Consider the following 20,042-nt stretch of genomic DNA (forward strand, 5'->3'; position numbering starts at 1 on the left):
CTAAGCAGACGGATTCGCGCATGCTGGTGGGTGACGTAGTGGTGAGTGGGGGGTCCCTGCTGTGCAGATTGCGACGCTCTAAGACGGACCAGGCGGGGAAGGGCCGATGGGTCACCCTGGTTCCGTCACTGGAGGAGAGCATATGCCCAGTACGGTTGGCGGTACAGTATGAGGCAGTAAGGCCCGACTGTCGGGGGTCGTGGTTGCTGCACTATGATGGGCTGCCAGTGACAAAGTTCCAATTTCGGTGGATGATGGGTCGCTGTCTGACGAGCTTGGGCCTTTCCCCCTCCCACTTCGGTACACACTCCTTCCGCATTGGGGCTGCTACGGCGGCAGCGGCAGCGGGTTTTTCGGGAGCCCAGATCCAGGCGGTGGGACGATGGAAGTCGTCCTGTTATAAGCGATACATTCGCCCCGTCGCCTGAGATTCTTTGCATAAGCGTAGCTGGCGGCGATAAGTTAGAGTAAGTAAGGTTGGCTTGGTTTATGCATATGTTATGTTCCCTGTATGTTGTTTCGATTACCCGTTTGTGATCCTACTCAGGGATTAGCCACTTGCCGCTGCGGGCGTGAGCCGACAGCGGGGGTCTGGAGTTATTTTGCTATTTTTGCCTGACTTGACGGACTGAATTCTAATCATTAATTCGGCTAATCTGTGCTATCAAAGTCCCTCAGCAGGTTTTTATGCTTTCACCTCCAGCTGAGTTATTTCATGTTCTACCCTACTTTTTCATACCCCCCCCCCCTCCCCTTCCATCCCCCCCCCCTGTTTTATTTTGTTTTGATTTTTTACCTTTTCCTTAAAGTCTTAACGCTTGGCTTCAAATTCATTAGAACGGGAGATCGGCTAGGCCGTGACTGCTGCGACTTAGGAAGCTATAATCAAAAAAATTTTTCTTTTTTGGCAGATCCTTCAGGTTAACGCAATTTCTATTTCTGGTATAGATTTTAGTAACACATTTTACCCCTTTTCCTTCCATTCAGGTTGTTTCGCTGATGGCTTGTCCGTTTGGGTGGTCGGCCACTCTTATGTCTTTTGGGCAGCTAGGTTCTTGGCCTCTGATACGGCTCAGAGGTTCCCTGGAGGTCAGGGAATCAGATGGCTTGGTTGGCGAGGAATGATGTGGACAGATCTATTGAGTAGATTAGTCAGTCAAGCTAGGAAGCATGGTGTTCCCAAGGTGTTGGTTGTCCACTTAGGTGGAAACGACCTTGGGAAGAGGACTTCCTTGGAGCTAAGGTGGGCCATGATACAGGATCTGGCAAAGGTGGCCGCAGCATGGACCAATTGTGTATTGGTTTTTTCCCTGATGGTGCCAAGGTTGAGTTGGCGCGGTGTGGAGGACGGACGCGTAATAGATGAGGCCAGGATAAAGGTGAATGGGGCGGTGGCGAAGTGGGTCTTGGCCCACGGAGGCAAAGTGGTTCGCCACCCTAAGATTCGGTTTCGAGACAAACACCTTTTTCGGCCTGATGGTGTGCATCTATCCGATGAGGGGATGATGTTTTTCCTGGAGGATCTGTTCCTAGTGTTGCAGGAGTTAGGGTAGGTTATGGTGGCGGTGCGAGGACTCTGGGAGGGAGTCCTTCGCTTTTGGCGGAAAAGAACGGCAGTTTGTAGTTGTATCGCTTATTTAGGTAGTAAGTTTCAGTTTATTTGGTTTAGGTGCACTCACCTCCATCGACTTAATGGCCGCTCGACCACCCATCCGGGAGGCAGCGGCAGGGCACCCAGGAGCGGTGGGAAGTCACTGTGGGGGTTGTGTTGACACCTATTACCGGTTTTTGATAAGGTGTTGGACGGTTTCGGTCAGTTTACCAATTTAAGTTCACCAATAGTTTTATAGAGCCGTTCTTTTTTCTGCCACCATTTTGCCGGGGATTCGGCAGCTTAACAAATTTTCCATTTACAGGTTTGCTATGGTTAGGGTCAAATAAATAGCTAGCAATTTTTCTGCCAAAATCATGTCTCCGTGTCTTTATTTACTGGTTTTAGAAGGTAACTAAGGTTTACTTTAATAAAGGGGGTCCACCAAATATCACTAGGATGTTTAGGAGAAAGAATTGACTGCATAGGAGAGGAATGGGTTAAACATCCTGTGAGGGGTGGACCTAGCTGTGAGGTAGTACAGCCTTAGGAAAAGGGGGAGGGTTAGGGTATATATACACTGCAGTGGCCATTTTGGGCCTCTTTGCTGTTTCAATTTCCTTCCCGCCCTCCCGCCCTATGGGATGTGGTTGTTTTGTTGACGCGGAGTGCATTGGCGTTTTGATTGCTGGCTGGTTTTCATTCGTTGGCTATTTATAGGCGGAAAAGAACGGCAGTTTGTAGTTGTATCGCTTATTTAGGTAGTAAGTTTCAGTTTATTTGGTTTAGGTGCACTCACCTCCATCGACTTAATGGCCGCTCGACCACCCATCCGGGAGGCAGCGGCAGGGCACCCAGGAGCGGTGGGAAGTCACTGTGGGGGTTGTGTTGACACCTATTACCGGTTTTTGATAAGGTGTTGGACGGTTTCGGTCAGTTTACCAATTTAAGTTCACCAATAGTTTTATAGAGCCGTTCTTTTTTCTGCCACCATTTTGCCGGGGATTCGGCAGCTTAACAAATTTTCCATTTACAGGTTTGCTATGGTTAGGGTCAAATAAATAGCTAGCAATTTTTCTGCCAAAATCATGTCTCCGTGTCTTTATTTACTGGTTTTAGAAGGTAACTAAGGTTTACTTTAATAAAGGGGGTCCACCAAATATCACTAGGATGTTTATGTGCAGCTGTCAGTGAGGCAAGGATGTGTCGCTGTCAGTGAGGCAGGGATGTGCCGCTGTCAGTGAGGCAGGAATGTGCTGCTGTCAGTGAGGCAGGGACGCGCTGCTGTCAGTGAGGCAGGGATGTGCTGCTGTCAGTGAGGCAGGGATGTGCTGCTGTCAGTGAGGCAGGGATGCGCCGCTGTCAGTGAGGCATGGATGTGCCGCTGTCAGTGAGGCAGGGATGTGCCATTGTCAGTGAGACAGGTATGTGCTGCTCTCAGTGAGGCAGGTATGTGCTGCTGTCAGTGAGGCAGGTATGTGCTGCTGTCAGTGAGGCAGGTATGTGCTGCTGTCAGTGAGGCCCCATCTGCCCCACCTGCAGTGCAACATGGTTTTGCCCAGTTACACACTGTTTAGTTACACTAGGAAGAGGTCATCACATAACTGCTATGGCTCTAAACTGGTGAGACGGTTTGAGACCCCTTTTGCCATATAACCAAATAATACTGTATGTTCTCTTGTGATATTTTATGTTGAATTCCATTGTGCAAGGTACAGTACATGTAGCTGGAGACTCAAACCAGTCCTTTAAGATTACTTTATTGTTAAATTAGACTTTTATCTCTATTTTATCCACCGTACGCAGCTTAGAGAGAACACTAAACTGCAGTACCACAATCATCTTCCATTCATGGTTCATGTGAACTTTGATAGCAATGCAACAGAACAAACCCTGCCTTATACAGTGCCTGCACTGGCACTGCAAAGCAACAAACACATTGGCAGACAGTATGGGGAGTCAGTAACGGTTTATGTCACTGAGAAATACAGTAGCAGGAAAAGGTGCCTACGATTTTCACCTTCACATCACAGCACAGCATATCACCCCTCATGTCACTGGAACACAGCTGACCTTTCCATCTAAATATAACAATAGATAAATACAGTCACTACTATTCAAAACTCAATGTGAAATGTTATATGTTCCAAACTGTCTTCTTGTTAATACGACCATTTATTCTCTTACTGCTTTTGCATTAGTCATGTATTTAGCTATATATAAATTATAGGCTACAGCACATCAAATCATGTTTAGACAAAATGCACTTGAATTACTGAATGTATATATGTTTGAGCTGCATTGTACAGTGAAAATAAAACTGCATATTTTGGAATATTAATATCTGTTGTCCATTCATTCCTAGGCTATAGACTTGTACTGGGGCATACCGGCAGAGGAATGGGATAGCCCTGAGCTGCAAAGGACTCGTATGAGGCTGTTGGAGGAGTGTCTGAAGACATCAGCTGGGCCATGCTTTGTGGTGAGTATACAATACCTGTATGTGTTTCCTGTACCCTACAGAACATTCTATTGCTCTATTAATGAGTGTGAGGAATGTGGACTGTGCAGTACCTATAGTACAAGATGCTGCATACAAGGTTTCTGTTAGAGTAAAAGTCAGAATATAAAAGGGGAGGAACCACCACGAGAAACTGACTACAGATGCATTTCCAACCACTTTAAAACCTCTCCAGTCCATGGTACAATTGGCAGCTGGCCGGATCCAAATTTGGGGTTCAAAATTTACAGTTCATGTTCATCGCCGGAATCTCATGTTGACGTTTGCATTTGTGTACAGGGTTTTGTCCTTCATCTTAAAATAAATGCTTTTTCATTATTTTGAAACACTATAAAAAGTATTTTTTCATTTTTTTAATTCAAACTGAGAACACTACTGAAGTTCGCTGATCACATTTGAAGTTTAAAAACAATTTACATGTTCAAAATCTTTCACACGGCAGGTGCCAGCTTGGGCCTGTCCAGTGTGCTAGAATTTCACCAGAAATTGTTTCAATTCTTGTGAATTTTCACATTTTTGTACAGATCAGTCAGAGAAACGGTATGCAGCCAACTGGAGCATATCTAATTGTGCTCATTCCTATTATTTACTATATACTGTATATTCCATTAAACCATACATAGGCCCTCATTCCGAGTTGTTCGCTCGTTATTTTTTTTCACTACGGAGCGATTAGTCGCAAACTGCGCATGCGCAATGATCGCAGTGCGCCTGCGCCAAGTAAATTAGCACAAAAGATTGGTAATGGCCTAACGAAGATTTTTCATCGTTCTGGTGATCGTAGTGTGATTGACAGGAAGTGGGTGTTTCTGGGCGGAAACTGGCCGTTTTCTGGGAGTGTGCGAAAAACGCTGGCGTTTCTGGGAAAAACGCGTGAGTGTCTGAAGAAACGGGGGAGTGTCTGGGCGAACGCTGGGTGTGTTTGTGACATCAAACCAGGAACGAAACTGACTGAACTGATCGCAGTGTAGGAGTAAGTCTCGAGCTACTCAGAAACTGCTAAGAATTTTCTATTCACATCTCTGCTAATCTTTCGTTCGCAATTCTGCTATGCTAAGATACACTTCCAGTAGGCGGCGGCTTAGCGTGTGCAATGCTGCTAAAAGCAGCTAGTGAGCGAACAACTCGGAATGAGGGCCATTGTGCGTCTAGATTTATTTGTTTGTACTTTATTGATATAGTCTAATTAATTTATTCCATCTGACTTTAATCAACTATGGGTTGAGTTTATGGCCATTCCACTATGGACAGCCAGAAAAAGTAGGTCATATACCCACATACCACCCAGCGCTCCTCAGCAGGACATAGATACGCTCATCATACTTTCCCATGTATGCTTAAATGTGTGTGTTAAGAGTATGAAATGTGCTGTATGTATAGGAATACTTGTGAGATTGAAGAATTAAGGGGAAGAGGTGCTGGGGCCTGAGGAACTAATCCCCACTCTATAGGGGGTGCGACCCGTTGTCATAAAAACTAGGATGCCTGGTCACTTAGTACACTTGCACCATTGACAAACTGGTTTCGCCAAGCAAATTCTGTAGGGGAAGCTCCTTCTTGAGAGGACCATATACCCTGGGGGGAACTACAGCAAGACCAGGAATATACCTACAAACCATCCTGATTTCTTTGAGCTTGTCCTATTTTGAGAGGACAATACCTATGTTCCACCATCAGCACATTTTTCCTGATTTACAGGAAGCTTGGAGGTATTTGACCTGCAGCATGCAGAGGGGGCAGGTGCCTGTAGTGTGGGCAGCAATACATGGTGTTTTCAGAAGTGATTAGCACACCTATCTCGGCGTTCGGGATCCCGGCAGTTGAATACTGACACCGGAATCCCGATATTGCTCGGAATCCCAACCTGGATTGAAATGCCAGCGCCGGGATCCTGAACGCCGGAATCCCGATTGAGGTGTCCCTGGAAATCCACACTGGTAAACCACGGGGAGAGGGAGGTTAGGTTTAGGCTGAGGGGGAAGGGTGAGGGTTGGGCTGCGGGGCAGGGGGACGGAGAGGGTTAAGGTTAGGCTGTGGCAGAGGGAGGGTTACGGTTAGTCACCCCTGGGGAGGCTGCAGGGGAGGAAGGGGTTGGGGTTAAGCACCCCTGGGAAAAATTAGGGTTAGGCTGAGGGGAAGGAGGATTAGGGTTTGGCACCACTGTGGAGGGTTAGGGTTAAGCTGCAGGGGAAAAGATGGTTAGGATCAGTCTGCAGGAAAGGCAGGTAAGGGAGGTTAGGGGTTACGGGAAGTTACTTACCAAATAGGTGTCAGGATCTTGAGCGGCGGGATGCTGCTGACGGTATTTTGACTGTCATCCTCCCATGCTCCGGGATCCCTATACCATTCCCCACCCACATATTACTCTAGTGTTGGGAGATATGTACTGGGACAAGGAAGGAAAACCCCTAGCCTTGCATTGCCCCTGAAGGTATGCTTTGGAATAAATTGTCTTTTTTTCCATTTGAAAAGACTAAGACAGCATACAGATACTGTAAATGCTGCACTAGAAGAGAAATTCTTCCATTTGTTCTGACAGCGTTGACATAAACAATAAAAAGTGTCAGTGGGTAAAGGCATGGAAATGTATATACAGTGAGGACTGTGACTTTAGTACAGTCAAGCACCCATGTTTAATCTGTCACTAGCAGTGAGGTCATTATACTGCAAGAGGGTGTGGTATACTAGGTTGACATTCATATTGACATTCCTAATGTTGGCATGAGCATGTCGAACCACTGAAATGTCAACATGAAGGAATGACAAACCGTCCCTGGTAGTGTATCTGTATCTTATTGTACCTGGTTCTGACGGCAGCTGTGGCGTCAGTGGTGGGGAGGAACAGTTCCGGTGGAGTCATGTGATGTGCCAGCATTCCATTGAGTACAGTCGCTTTGGGGCAGATGTATTAAGCCTGGAGATGGGATAAAGAAGTGATAAAGCGGTGATTAGAACAATGTGATAACGCACCAGCCAATCAGCTCCAATATGTAAATTGACAGTTATGAGCTGATTGGCTGGTGCATTATCACCTTGTTCTTATCACTGCTTTTTCACTTCTTTATGCCTTCTCCAGGCTTCATACATCTGCCCCTTTATCCCTAGTCCTAACCACAGACAGCAATGCTGACACATAGTTGGTACATGCTTAACACAGAACATGCCAGTAAATTGTGCACACACGCATGCCAACCAGTTTTATGCAAGTTGTAGTATGTGGCCCAAATGCATTAACTCCAACACTAAATCAGGTCCTAAGTGTGTAAGATCTCTCAAATCAGAATAAGAGACATTACTATGAGTGGATGAACCTGGGTTAATAATAACTTTGTACTATAATCAAAAGATATCACCGCCCAAACATACACATATCTGGAGCCCATGTCAGTTCCTCAGATAATGTGTTAATGGGATAGCTCGGTCATGTAGGAGCTGCCTTGGTAAAATTTGTGAAATAAATGATGGTGATTGCAGGTTTTTATCACAGCAATAAGTGGTGATATAAAACTATCCCTACTGCCTATTTTTTAATCAATAGGCCCATTAAGCTTTAAGTATAAGGAATTGTTATATATTATCTGTAAGATACACAGGAGAAATTGGCACAGAAGAATCCCACTGTGGGTGTAAGCAGCTGTGTTATATCTCACCCTTAAATACTAGATACTATAATAAGAAAACGTCAGAAGTAGAATTTCTGAGAATGTTTATGTAAACTTCACTACAAAGAATAAAAGCGATATCCCCTCATTAATAGGGTACTTTGATCTAGTGAATGCTTGTTATAGGCATATAAATAAGTAGGCGGCAGATGGTTCTCATCCAGGTCAACAAATCTTTCAGTCAGAAAACAAATATTTTAATTAGTTTACGGTTACACTTTCAAAGTGGTGTGTTGTAGGGTTGTGTTACTATGCCAACAGGATTGCATGGTACTAGATCAGTGGTTCTCAAACTCGGTCCTCAGGACCCTTCACAGCTGACATTTTTCAGATCACCTAGCTGGTGCACAGATGCAGAGCCAGATTCAGGGGTCTATTTACTAAGCCTTGGATGGAGATAAAGTCGCTGGAGATAAAGTACCAGCCAATCGGCTCCTAACTGCCATGTCATAGGCGGTGTTTGAAAAATGACAGGAGCCGATTGGCTGGTACTTTATCTCCAGCGACTTTATCTTCATCCAAGGCTTAGTAAATAGACCCCTAAGGGCCACATGGGCTTGGAGCTGAAATATATGAAGGGCCTATCACGTGCTATCGCAGGGGGTGTGACCAAAACATGCAGGGTATGACTAGTGATGTGTGGGTGTGGTCTACAGAGGGTGCATGGCTAGCACCATGAGGAACATATCTACAGCCTATCTTCAAACACCTCAAACTGTCCCTTTTCATCACCTGTTTTTTTACAATAGAAGAAAATTGTAGAAAAAAACCTGAACCTTAATGTGCATACACACTGAGCGCTTTTCCCCCCTGCCCAGCAATGTCAGCGGGGGTGAAAGGCTTTCCATAGCAGGACGCTATGGAGAGCCGTTCACCCCACCGTTCATCTGCTGGCAATACCAGCAGATGAACGGCGGCCGCCGGCGATGAAACGGGGGCGCGCATCAGCGCTCATCGCCGGGGCATACACACTGGGCGGTTTTGAGCTGAAAGCAGCTCAACACACCAAAAGTTACCTGCTTTCATCTCAAAATCGCCCAGTGTGTACGGGCCTTTAGTTTAACTGGAATTTTGTGTAAATTCTTACACGCTATTAAGCGCATCTTGTCCACTTTTGTTTATATTTATATATCTATCTATATATATATACATATACACAATAAAAACAGAGTGCGCTAACACTTCACTGCAGCCTATCGCTGGATCATCTGTTCATGACAGTCTTCCTGACTGTCATGAACAGATGATCCGGCGATAGGCTGCAGTGAAGTGTTAGCCATTGGACTTTTTTTGTACACACTTCTGTATACAAATCAGTTTATCACGTTGTGAGAAGAGGGATTTCTCAGATTTCTCTTTGGGTCCAGTTCTGACCTCTGTTGCTGACACGGATTTTGGATTATCTATTGTGAAGAGGGATTATCCACATTTTCACTCTTGGTCTAATTTAGACCTTCGTTCGGTGACATTCACTGTGGATCATTTATTGAGGTGACAAATTGCCTCTAAAATGATTATGGTCTGAGTAATACAACTGACCATATTAACTCTGAGCAATCCATATCCAAATTCTAGAGGTGGCAAATAGCCTACAAAATTAATATGGTTTGAGTAATACAACTGACCATATTGACTCTGAGCATTCTATATTCAAATTCTAGGTTAGTATAAGTCTTTCACCACTATTGACACAACTATATGTGAATATACATCTATTAACATCAATTTGTATTCAATAGATTCAGCTATATACGTAACAAATCGGTTCTCTATGAATTCAACCAAAATCTGGTAGTCCCCCCTGTGGATCCCAGCTTAAGTTTTTAGGTGGGTACCCACTCCACAAGTTTTCAAATTGAAGAATGTGTTTAAAACACTCTCCACAATCCCTTCCTCTATAAGTAAGCATCTTTTAATTTTTTTCACACAGACATCATTTTACCCCCTGAAGAAGTCCGTCAGGACAAAACGCATAGGGTTCATCGATTATTGTACACTATCCCTTTGCTTTGAGTATCCTCCTTTTAGCTCACACCACTAAGGTGAGGAGGTTATTCCACTATACCATCTATAAGCATTCTGGTGTGTGTCCAATTGATTGTATTTTTAGTAATTTTTATTATTTTATACAAAACCATGTATTAAAAATCCTTTTTAAACAAAGCTCTATTATTAATTTGTTGTATCTTTTGTCGGGTGAATATCTTTCTCTGGTGAGTGTGTTTCTCTGTAGGCCCCAATTGGGAAGTCACTAAGAGGAACAGAATCCAAGAGTACCTTCGATCACGATTCTTGAATTGAATAATTTTCAATCAATGTTTATGCTATAGCGCACTCTGTTTTTATTGTGCTTATCTATTTCTAAGTTCCCACTAACAGGGGAACTTTCAGTAGTGCTGCTCACCCTCAGCGCAGGAAAGGTATATCTTCTCTTTTGCTTTATATATATATATATATATATATATATATTTATTTATTTTATTTATTTTTTGATGACGGGGTCACATACCCCGAAACGTTGAGCATAATAAAGCAGCGATTGCTTCTATACTGAGCCTTGGAGTGCCACCCTCATCTATTGCAAGGGGTGTCATTGGGAAGATCCCCACAACAGGGCACACAACCAAGCAACAGTGCTTTTACTTGTTGTGCCTGCTAGATATATGTGAGTGCCGGATCACTTGTATTTTTATATATATACTGTAGATATATATATCTCTATCAACAAAAGAGCAGGAGAGAGAATCCACAAAAATTAAATATACCTATAATATACATGTGGTCCACAGCGGATATTTATTGCCAAAGTTGCCAAGCTCCACAAGCTAATGCCATCTGAAGATGGCGTTAGTCATTGTAGCCTAAAGGCTACAGTCCACAAAAAGTGTCAGGGGAGGGAACTGTAGGGTCCCTCTCCAGCACTCCCCACTCACTCATGCATGCACGATCAGCATACTGCACATGTGCAGTAACGTGTCTAGCCCCAGAAAGTGAAAGTAAAGCGGTCCTCTAATGTGATCACTTTACTTCTTTACATTGCAGGGATGGGCTTTTATGAGAAACCCTGTTCATGCACTGGATTCTTGATACATACTGACAGTACATAATTTCTTATTGCTGCATGTGAAACAACGGAAAAATGGCGTGCTGTCCCAAATGGTCAAGTATGGAGCAGTGTCATGCTGTTGTTGCTATAGCAATTTCAGATGCCTGCAAATTGCCTGTGATGCAAAAAGCAATGATGTACCAAACTGCCTAGAGAGGCAGTTAAATAATAATACACATGAACATGAATGTATGGGGGGCAAGACAGAGGTAAGGGCAGGGGATAGAGAGGGGCTTGGGTGAAGCTAGGCTTTCTGCCAACCGAAGTAACTGCCCCCCCCCCCTCCCCTCCCTCCCCAGTATATAGTAGTCAGCCTCTACCTATATGACCGCCAAACAATACATAGAGCATCACAATGACTGCAACATAATGCAGAGAACATCACCGGGACGGCCGAATGAAACAAAAAGCATCAGTGACCACATAATGAAGAGCATTACAGTGACCACCATATAATACACCAAGTAACCACCATTCCATACCTCCCAACTTTGAAGACTGTTGAATCGGGAGCCTGCACACGCCAAAGGCAGGCACACCTGCAAGGGGACGGATCCTTGCGGCAACCCCCCCGATAGCATAATTGTGACCTCCCCCTGCACTGTGAATAGATGCAGTGTGCATGCTCACAGCATCTATTCTCATCTCAGAGGGACAATGCAATCTGAATGCGGAACAGCTGGGAGGTATGGCCATTCAATACAAAGAGTACTGCAATGACTGCCATATAATACAGAAAACTCCAATGACTGCCATAAAGTACACAGGACATCACAGCCGCACAGCACGGCTCCTGGAATGTTGTATATACTGTATATATATATATATATATATATATATATATAATGGTATATAATGGTATATATAGTATATATCAAGATTAATATGAAAAGATTGTAAGCTTGCGAGCAGGGCCTTCCTACCTCTATGTCTGTCTGTTTTTACCCAGTTTTGTTCTATTACTGTTGTTCTAATTGTAAAGCGCAACGGAATATGCTGCGCTATATAAGAAACTGTTAATAAATAAATAAATAAATAAACTTTGCCAGGTGCCCTCACAAGTACATACACAAAACAGCAGAAGGTAATCATATTGAAATGTTGATGTAATACATCATGCAGTGTGCCTTCTTTTAGATCCCGGGATGCCACACTTTATTGCTGTTTTGCAGTTTAGAGAGAGAGAGATATTGGAAAGTCGGGATTTCGAGGGAACCACTGCACCAATATATCTATACACACACACACACACACACACACACACACACACACACACACATATAAATACGTATATATAAATATATACACACACACGTACTGTACTGTATATACATATGTGTATATATATATATATATTAATATATATTCACGCATAAATATATATATACACATATGTGTGTATATATACACACACACACACATATACACATATATATATATATATATATATATATATTATGTGTGTATATATATATATACATATACACACACACATTCATATAGCTATATACATGTAGAGATAGATAGATAGATAGATAGATAGATAGATAGATAGATAGATAGATAGATAGATAGATAGATAGACGTACTTTATAGATATATAGATATAGACAGACAGACAGATAGATAGATAGATAGATAGATATTAGTGAAAAAGTTGGCACTCTATGACAATTGTACACAATCTATCTATCTATCTATCTATCTATCTATCTATCTATCTATCTATCTATCTATCTATCTATCTATATATATACACACACACACACACACACACACACACACACACACACACACACACACACACACCCTCACAGACCAAGAATTATGTGATGTCTAGTAAGTGCAGGCTCCTCAGCAGATGATTACCTCATTATTAAGCATAACACAGGCTCGTCTCCATCTCCCGCCTTCCTCCTCCTGGACACGGCTTCTTTCATTAGACTGTGCCCACAGCGTTGAATGTGCTGTTTCAAGTTTCAATATTGAAACTGAGATTGAGCCTGCAGCTGCCCTGTGAAGCAGAGCTGAGGGTGAGGCAAGACAGAGAGCCGCGGTTGTGGGCCACGGCGCTGCTGAAGGATGCTGATGATTATCATCATCACCCTTCATTTGAAATTATCTCCCGGCTGCAGCTTCCCACTGGCCTGCGCTCTCCTCCCGCTTATCATGCAGGACACACGGCGCTTGGGAGGCGCTGAAACATTATGCAGTGCACGGAGGACAAAAGAGGCTCCCAACGCGCCGGCATTTATACTTGCACGGTAGGCCAGGGGGTGTAGGTGAGGGCAGCCCAGCGAGGTTCTAGTGGGTGGGGCTTGGTGCGGCTGATTGCTGTGCTGCTGGAGACAGGAAGGAAAATAAATTTTTCTGTCTCCAGAAGCACAGCAATCCTGTGGGCCTATTTTGATGGAGGGCCTGGGGCTGCAGCTCCATCCGCCCCATTGTTAATCTGGCCCTGCATAGGTGTAGTCATTACTAATACATTTTCAAAGATCCAAAGGTGGAGCTAATTATTTCCCTTGTGATTCTGAAAGGATACCTGGAAAACGAGAACTTTTGGGGTGCTGAGGGCTGAGTTTAAGGACCTGTGTACTAGATTATATTGTTAGTACAGTTTCTTTGCCCTCTTAGACCTTCTACAAGAAAAGAAAGGATATACGTGGTGATAGCTAGAATAGGAATGCCATTTTCACGCAGAACCAGCAAATATAGGGTGCAATGTATCAAACCTTGGAGAGATATAACATGGAGCAAGAGATAAGCTTCTAGCTGCCATGTTACAGGCTAAGCTTGAAAAATGACAGAAGCTGATTGGTTGCTGACTTACAGTATCTCTCTCCACTTTATCTATCTCCAAGGTTTGATATATCTCCCCCATAAAATATAACCCCTGCATCAAGGAATCTACAGATCAACATTTGCACATGCTAAATCAGGGCAAAAAAAAACTAACCTGATAAAGCTGATTATTTACCTTATAACACAAGCTATTTACTAATATCGTGAAGCCGTAATGGCCGCTGTCCCTCGTGCACGTGCTACGCACTTCGCACGCTATTTGCGTACAAAGACCTCGCACGTGGTACGCAAGTTACGTACACACGCTGCGCTGTGAGTACGGAATACACACAGCGAGCGTACACACAGATAATAACCTTTTAAACCTTACACAGAATATGCTTATACTGTAATTCTTAGTGTTGAGATACTGCAATGATATAATACTGTTTAACCTTGGTCTGTAAGCTAGCTGTTTGAGCGATTGAGATGCTCAGCAACCCTTAATAACAAATGGTGAAACACACTCCTTGCTAAGGTTCCAACACCTTTACTAAACGATGTAAGTAAGTAAAAGGAAAAAGAGATACAATAACATCTTATACACTACAGGCTAACATTAATAACTAACAGAATAACTAAACAAAAATATACACAACAGCGAACGATCGCAAACACAAATACATAGACTAAGAATGAATGGCTTACATTAAACGGGTAACAAAGTGGCCACAGAGAAACATACCATACGGGGAACACTCGCTAGCGCAACCGGATCCAGTCCTCCAATTATCAGAGATAAATGTTGATGAGAGAGAGTACTGGCCGGTCTGGGGACAGTGACCCTTATATACACAACATACAGTGTACTACAAAGGGCCCTACAATCTTATTGTTCATTGGACACAGGAATGTCTCTCCGCATTATAACAAAAGGTCATAGGTTAGTTTGAACAGGTGGGCTGTGACTATATCAAACTGCTCAGGTGGAAGGGAATCTCAGAATTCCCGCCGCATGGATAATGAACCGCAAATATAGTAAATGTCCAGAAACTACTAATAGACATAACTATACGCAGGAGCGATTAATCTTTACCTAACCAGCACCGGATTGTTTCTAATAAAATGTTCTTTAGTTAGGTACCAAACACCACTGCTCAAACCCTGTCTGACCCTTCGTATCATGCAAAGAGGAATTCCTCTGTCCAGCGACCAGTTACAATAAACAGACTTACAGTTATTATTAAGGGGAACATTATCTATAAAACATACTATTTGGATTTATTATTTAACGATTGAGTCGCCCGCTAGACACACACAAACTCTACCGTAAATGCACATACCACGCGCTCGAGCGCATGGCCGAGGAGGCGCCATCACGCAGCTGCGAGTATCCGCACGCACGGGAGAGAATGTGCACGTGCAGTGGGCAAGCGCATGGGGTGAATATATGGCAACGTGTAGCGTTATATTTTTCGACTTTGACAGTCCACCCTTTGGCAGTCATCAATAACTGCCACTTCCTAAAACAGTTCAAAAAAGAAAAATATATGTCATCGTAAATACCATTTTATGATTGGGTAAAGGGAGGAGAGGAGAAGGTGGGAAAAGTATGACCTAGTGAAATAGTAGGAGCATGTGTGCATGAATCCATGTCTGAGGGGTCATGTATCATCGTGCCGTACGTGTTTTACATCAAGCTTCGAGGTATTGCGAAGTATACATTTGAATCCTTCTTATCACGTATTACGGGTCTGTGGATGGGCTGTCAAACTTTACCGAGCTCTTTTCGGCTTTTGGTTGCAAAAAATGGGGGAGCACATTTAGTTGATGATACATGAATGGGGGGATATGTGAGTGCTGATATCTGTATCTATATTCCCTATCGACTATGTGTGTCATTACCTGAAAGTTGTAGAGGTGAAGATAAGAAGCAATTATTATAAATGCAGTCGTAAACTATGTGAGTTTAATATGCATTCGCCGATTGAGGTCTTGTCTGATGTCTTGTCTTGATGTACATGTTGTCTGATGTCTCTCGATGCTTTTGCTATAAATGGCGACAAAAGCTTTTCCATTGTCCAGAAAGTTACAGTCTCTAAAGTATTGGGCTATCGTAAAAGTTAAAGTCACTAGGGAAATTGGGGGCTTGTAGCATAGTTCATCAATGGTCTGTATAAAAGAGGTTGTCAAATTCTTCTTCCAAGCGGATGTCTTTGTACCTTGGAGGAAAACAAAGGAGAAACGGGTGAAAGAAACGGACCGTGGAATCACATTTTCATCACAACATTGTCTCTATCGTTGGGTCATAAATCAAATTAGTTGTTGTTATTACGGTGTCCTCGCTCCTTAAACTCATCACTCTGGTATTACTTTTACACTTCGTTAAAGTCCGAACGCATCTAAATATCAGGCCAACCAATATGACGACTCCCAGAATACACAAAAGAAATTTCCCTACATCCATAATAATACCTTGGGCCCATTCTCCTAAGCCCGAGAACCAATTTCGTGGGTTCAACCATGACACCCAACTGGTCAGCTCATTACCCACAGCAGCGAGTGTGAGATTGTGTTTCCTTCGAAACTCCCACTTTAATTGTAAAATGTCATCCATCTTTTGATCTATGACCTCGGCTGGGTCCTCTGTGCTGTTTGTGATATACGTGCAGCACTTTATTCCATATTGAGTTGCTAGGGTAACACAATACCCGCCTGTCACAGCTGTGAGGTAATTAAGAATCATTCTATGCTGAACCAGTTCTGTTTTGTAGGCTTGTAACTCTATCCCAGTATACCTGAATGTGTCGTCATACATTTCGGTGATATTGTCTAATAAATTTGCAAGCGCAGATATATATCTATAATTTATCACTCCTCTGGCGGTACGAGTGATATCTAACGCGAGTAGGAATTGAATCCCGGTGGATTCATGGATCAGATCAGAGGCCGAATGCTCTGTCCTCTCTATCAGGTGCCGTTTAACAATGTGCTCGTAATGAGTATGAGTATAAGGAGCTTGGGCACTGCTGTGAATATCTTTCATTTTGTTATGGGATACAGTCATTACTTCAGGCAGTACTTTTCCAATATAACACAATCCCTCTGAGTTTGGGGCAAGCCACTTATACGCCTTCCTCCCGCATATGAAATATGCATCATCGGGGAGAACATATGGGACAGAGTATGACATTACCATGTTACAAATTTTCCATGTGAAATCTCCTAACCCTAACTCTCCCATCTGTCTAGTACACGTATCAGGTTGTACGATATGTGCACAGTATCCTGGTGATACTTCTCCAACTCGCATGGTCCTACTTCCTAGAGTATACCTATACCGGAAAAATCTTCCATGGTTGGCTATCTGGCGTATAAGTTCTGTGTCTATGGGCATTCTGTCGGCTCTGTATGAAAAGGTCATGGTTTGATTACTCCATGACACTTCCCAATTTCCCGGCTTTCGGGGATTGGAAATGTTAAAGCATACTAAGGACCTATCCACATGATATTGGTGGAGCTTCAAACTAGGAGGACTAGAGATATTAAACCTCTTGTTCACCGGCCTCCCACCACTTAGCTCAAGTACCTCTCCTACAATTAAAGGGAATGGTACTAGTCCTGATTTGCTATGACCTTGAGGTACTTGAGAGCATACCCAACAGTCTGTCTGATTTAACACTTTACCCACTAAGGAGTGATAGTCACTCAATGGATGCCGGTCCATGTGTACATTAAAACTGGACTGACATTTCTTGATGCACCCATCCTCAACTATATTGTCACAATGCCTACAGATGCAGTTCTCTTCAGCTAACAATCCTTCACAATTCCTTCTATTGTCAATGCTACCAGATCGTTTTCTGATACTCGCCTTTATTCGGAGATTATGTTGCTCTTGGAAATTTATGCCTCCATCCTGGTCATCAGAACCCATTCCAGATCCTTTCTCGACCTCCATGGTACTCTCACCGAAACAGACTGCTCTGGTCAACATCATGGTCAACAGGAAAATCCGGATCACAGTCTCTTGGGGCAAGTCCATCTTAGAGGAGTAAAAGGAGAAAAATAAGAAGGGGGAAAGGAAATAGGAGGGAGGTGGGAACTGGAGAAAATAACAAATGGGAAAAAGAAATCTGGCTCGACAAGCTTCCGGTCTTATTATTCTCAGCGCTCAGGTGTCGTCTCAATCCTCCCTGAACAGACACTCTAGTGATACAACCTCTACCGTCTGTTCTTTATCACGGGACCTCTCTGGGTCAGTGCCTTTTTACAATGAGACGAATGGACCCAAGTCTCCCTCTCGGCAACCTTCAATGCAGTTGTGCTGGTCAATAAGACTTGATATGGTCCTTCCCATCTGTCAATAAGGCAACCTGAGTGTAGAAAATTCTGTATCATTACATAATCCCCAGGTTCAATGTCATGACAATTACTGTCTGGCAGATCAGGAATCACCAACTTTAGATTATCATTCTGATTCCTCAATTGCTTACTCATCTTAACCAAGTACTTTACGGTTACTTCATTGTTACATTTCAAATCATCCTGGGGGTTAATCATAACATGGGGTTGTCGACCAAACAGAATTTCAAAAGGAGACAGATTAAGAGGGGACCTGGGAGTGGTTCTGATGCTGTATAATACAATTGGCAAAGCTTCGGGCCATAACAGTCCTGTTTCAGTCATCACCTTGCTCAATTTATTTTTAATAGTGCTGTTTACTCTTTCCACCTTCGCACTCGCCTGACGGCGGTACGGAGTGTGCAGCTTACTATTAATTCCCATCAACTTACACATTGTTTGAAAGACTTCACCTGTAAAATGGGTACCCCTATCACTCTCAATAATTCTAGGGATACCGTACCTGCACACAAATTCCTGCACAATTTTCTTTGCAGTAAACACAGCGGTATTTGTGGCCGCGGGAAATGCTTCAACCCAATTTGAGAACACATCAATACAGACCAATACATACTTTAAATTTCTACAAGGTGGCAATTGTATGAAATCAATTTGTATTACCTGAAAAGGGCCATCTGTCGGAGGGATATGGGATGGCTCTGTTGGTATTGCCTTTCCGATATTCTTCCTCAAGCAGGTGAGACATGTCATCGCTCTTTTACCCGCATGGGAAGAAAATCCTGGGGCGCACCAATAAGCTCTTACCAACTTACACATTCCTTCTTTGCCTAGAGGAGTCAGCCCATGTGCCGCTTCCGCTAGACTTGGAAGGTATGCTCTGGGTGCCACTGGCTTACCCTGTCCATCTGTCCAGAGTCCTGAGGACTCCTGGCCATATCCTTTTGACCTCCAAACTGCCTTTTCCTGTGGGAAACACAAATTTAGCATTTCACACAATTTCTGTGTGTTTACAGTATTAAATACCATCAGTTGTGTGGTGTCTGTCTGTATGGGGGTACTGGCTGCTGATTTTGCAGCTTCGTCTGCTCGGCTGTTACCAAGTGATACCGGGTCTTGGCTATATGTGTGAGCTTTACACTTGATAACAGCCACTCTGTCGGGTTCCTGTATCGCTGTTAGAAGTCTTTTGATGTGGGCTGCATGCGCTACGGGTGTGCCAGCTGCCGTCATGAAATTTCTGAGGCGCCATAGGGCCCCGAAATCATGGACTACTCCGAAAGCGTACCTAGAATCTGTGTAAATATTGGCTGACTTGCCCTTAGCCAATTCACATGCTCTGGTTAGGGCAACCAGTTCAGCAACTTGTGCTGAGTGTGGTGGGCCTAGCGGTTCTGCTTCTATGGTACTTTGGTCATCTATCCAGTACACAAGTCTCCCGAGTCCGTCTGTCTGTGACAACTACCGTCAGTGTAGAAAGTGAAATCTACATCTTCCAGTGGGTTGTCACTGATGTCAGGCCTTGCCGTGAAATTTTGGGTCAAATATTCCATATAATCATGCGTGTCATCCCCTGTATTAAATCCTCCTTCACCATCACTCTCATCCTCCACCCTTTGTGCCTGTCCAGGCACACCTGGGAGATACGTTGCAGGATTTAATGCGCTGCATCTCCTTATGGTGATGTTTACGGGGGCCATCAATGCCAATTCCCATCTTGTAAACCGCGCTGATGAGACGTGTCTGGTTTGGGCCGAATTCAGTAAGGCTGACACTGCATGTGGTGTATGAATTGTGAGGTTGTGTCCTAGCACTACATCTTCGCTCTTTGTGACTAGCAATGCTATTGCTGCAACACTTCGCAAGCATGTGGGGAGGGATCGCGCTACCGTATCTAGCTGAGCGCTATAGTAGGCTACCGGCCTGCTAGCATCACCATGTTTCTGGGTTAAGACACCTGCCGCGCACCCAGCACTTTCTGTTCCGTACAGCTCAAAGGGTTTCCCATAGTCTGGCATA

General features: G+C 43.7%; 1 protein-coding gene across 3 annotated transcripts in view; it reads left to right on the forward strand.

Annotated features, from left to right (window-relative positions):
• NWD2 (NACHT and WD repeat domain containing 2) overlaps nt 1–20,042 on the forward strand; it is a 375,307-nt gene that overhangs the window by 211,094 nt on the left and 144,171 nt on the right. For all 3 annotated transcript variants that reach the window (XM_063922359.1, XM_063922376.1, XM_063922367.1), the window contains one exon: nt 3,957–4,073. In XM_063922359.1, coding sequence (XP_063778429.1) covers nt 3,957–4,073 — 117 coding nt within the window. The remainder of the gene's footprint in view (nt 1–3,956; nt 4,074–20,042) is intronic.

Source organism: Pseudophryne corroboree, chromosome 1 (assembly GCF_028390025.1).
Source record: "Pseudophryne corroboree isolate aPseCor3 chromosome 1, aPseCor3.hap2, whole genome shotgun sequence".
In the NCBI taxonomy this organism is placed as follows: Eukaryota; Metazoa; Chordata; class Amphibia; order Anura; family Myobatrachidae; genus Pseudophryne; species Pseudophryne corroboree.